The sequence below is a fragment of the Euphorbia lathyris genome, chromosome 3 (assembly GCF_963576675.1).
Source record: "Euphorbia lathyris chromosome 3, ddEupLath1.1, whole genome shotgun sequence".
NCBI lineage: Eukaryota > Viridiplantae > Streptophyta > Magnoliopsida > Malpighiales > Euphorbiaceae > Euphorbia > Euphorbia lathyris.
The window spans coordinates 39,502,642-39,504,285 of record NC_088912.1 but is presented as its reverse complement, the minus strand read 5'-3'; the positions used below and the strand labels follow the sequence as shown (position 1 = coordinate 39,504,285).

General features: G+C 35.0%; 1 protein-coding gene across 2 annotated transcripts in view; it reads right to left on the bottom strand.

Annotated features, from left to right (window-relative positions):
• Positions 1-1,106, bottom strand: part of LOC136222279 (homeobox-leucine zipper protein REVOLUTA) — a 7,427-nt gene extending 6,321 nt beyond the window's left edge. Inside the window, exon 1 of one of the 2 annotated variants that reach the window (XM_066009863.1) lies at positions 255-1,106. In XM_066009863.1, coding sequence (XP_065865935.1) covers positions 255-481 — 227 coding nt within the window. In that variant the 5' untranslated portion in view covers positions 482-1,106. The remainder of the gene's footprint in view (positions 1-254) is intronic. The other variant, XM_066009862.1, reaches the window with a different exon arrangement.
• Positions 1,107-1,644: the final 538 nt, after the last annotated feature.

Genomic DNA, 1,644 nt, shown 5'->3' with positions numbered 1-1,644 from the left:
AAGAACAGGCACTGACACGTAAATCTAGACTTCTCTCACCCAAAATTTAGAAATTCTAAAGATGAAAATTAATTACTAACTTAGCTATGGTTTAAAAAAATTATGCGCAACAAAAAGTTGACGCATGTGATAAACCAAAAAAGATCAGAATTTCGAAATTGTGACCAGTCCAGTAATAGAAAATTGACAAGGCAACAAATTACTGAAGAAATTTGAGAAAAAGCAAACAAAATGATGAAATTCTCTATCTTAACCTGCGATTTTGAAACCAGACTTTGATCTGCTTGGGCTCGATGTTAGACAGAATGGGGCACTCCCTGATCAACTGTTGCCTCCGCAATGAGCTAGGCTTGGGGCACTCGGCATAGACTCTTTCAAGAGCCTCCACTTGCTCCGCCGTGTACCGGACGTACTTCCCAGAATCAGTAAGGTGCTTGTTAATGCTACCACTACTGCCCTCTCGGTGATGATGCGCCACCATCGTAACTTTCACAACAGAACAAAACAAAAATCCACGAAATAAACAAGCAGTCAGAGACCACAGAAAGAAGAAGGCAGTTCTGAGATTTTAAACGACCTGTGACCTTAGAAAAGTCCGTTCCTTAAAAAGATGTAGATGTGAATCAAATAGAGTAAGCTATTCACTATGGTTTGAACTTAACAAAGATTCCGAGACTCGAAACGAAAATTTCAAAAAGTATATACACACAGAGAGAATCAGTTATGTCTTTTTCCGATTGAAACTGATGTTCATCATTTGTTCACCAATTTCTCAAAAACTCTTAAAAAGAAACAAGCTCGAAACAAAACAAACTTAATTCTGTCCTCCCTCACTCGAAAAAGCTTGATCTAAATCTAGAAGAAAAGAGTGTTTTCTGAAATGGAGAAAGACGAAGAAGCTAAGCTCCCTCTCGAGCAAACACAATTGATTGTGGCATTAGAGAGAAAGTGATTCTAGGAAGAAGAAAAGAAGAGAAATGTAGAGAGAAAGTGCTCAACCCTAACCATAACTCTACAGAAAATGAAAGAAAAAGATTTCAATTGAAAATATTTAAGAGAGAGAGAGAGAGGAGAAGAGGTGGTGACAGTGAGTGATCTATGTCTGAGCTTATAAACAGTGGAAAGAGAAAGAGAAAAAGAAGAGCAAAGAGAGCAGTTTCATTTGCACGCATACCGACAAACTTACCAGTTTCGCCGCTTTTACCTCCTTCTCCCTCCACTTTTTCTCTATTGACATATTTGCCCCTCTCACTATCATCTTCCCTCCATCTTCATTAAATACATTGATTTAATTAACTATAATTAATTAGGTTGTAAAATCATTTGATTTGGGCAAATATAGAAGTTTTAATCTCAATCAAATTATTGAAAAAGTGATATTTAATTTTAGATAAGATATAAACATAAAGTAGTTAACTTTTAGTTATTAAATCTTCTTGGTTAATGATATAAATTTATTTACGAACGAACAAAAGAAAATATAACGGTAAAAGTATTCTGGTACGAGGTAAAGGTATGTTGATACGAAATAACAATAAACAAGTAAAAACCAATATTTTTTTATCGTTTTCTATGAACAACTGTCTCTCTAATGATTAAGCAACTGTACGGTTTTAATGAAATAAACTGACACGGTTTCATTTA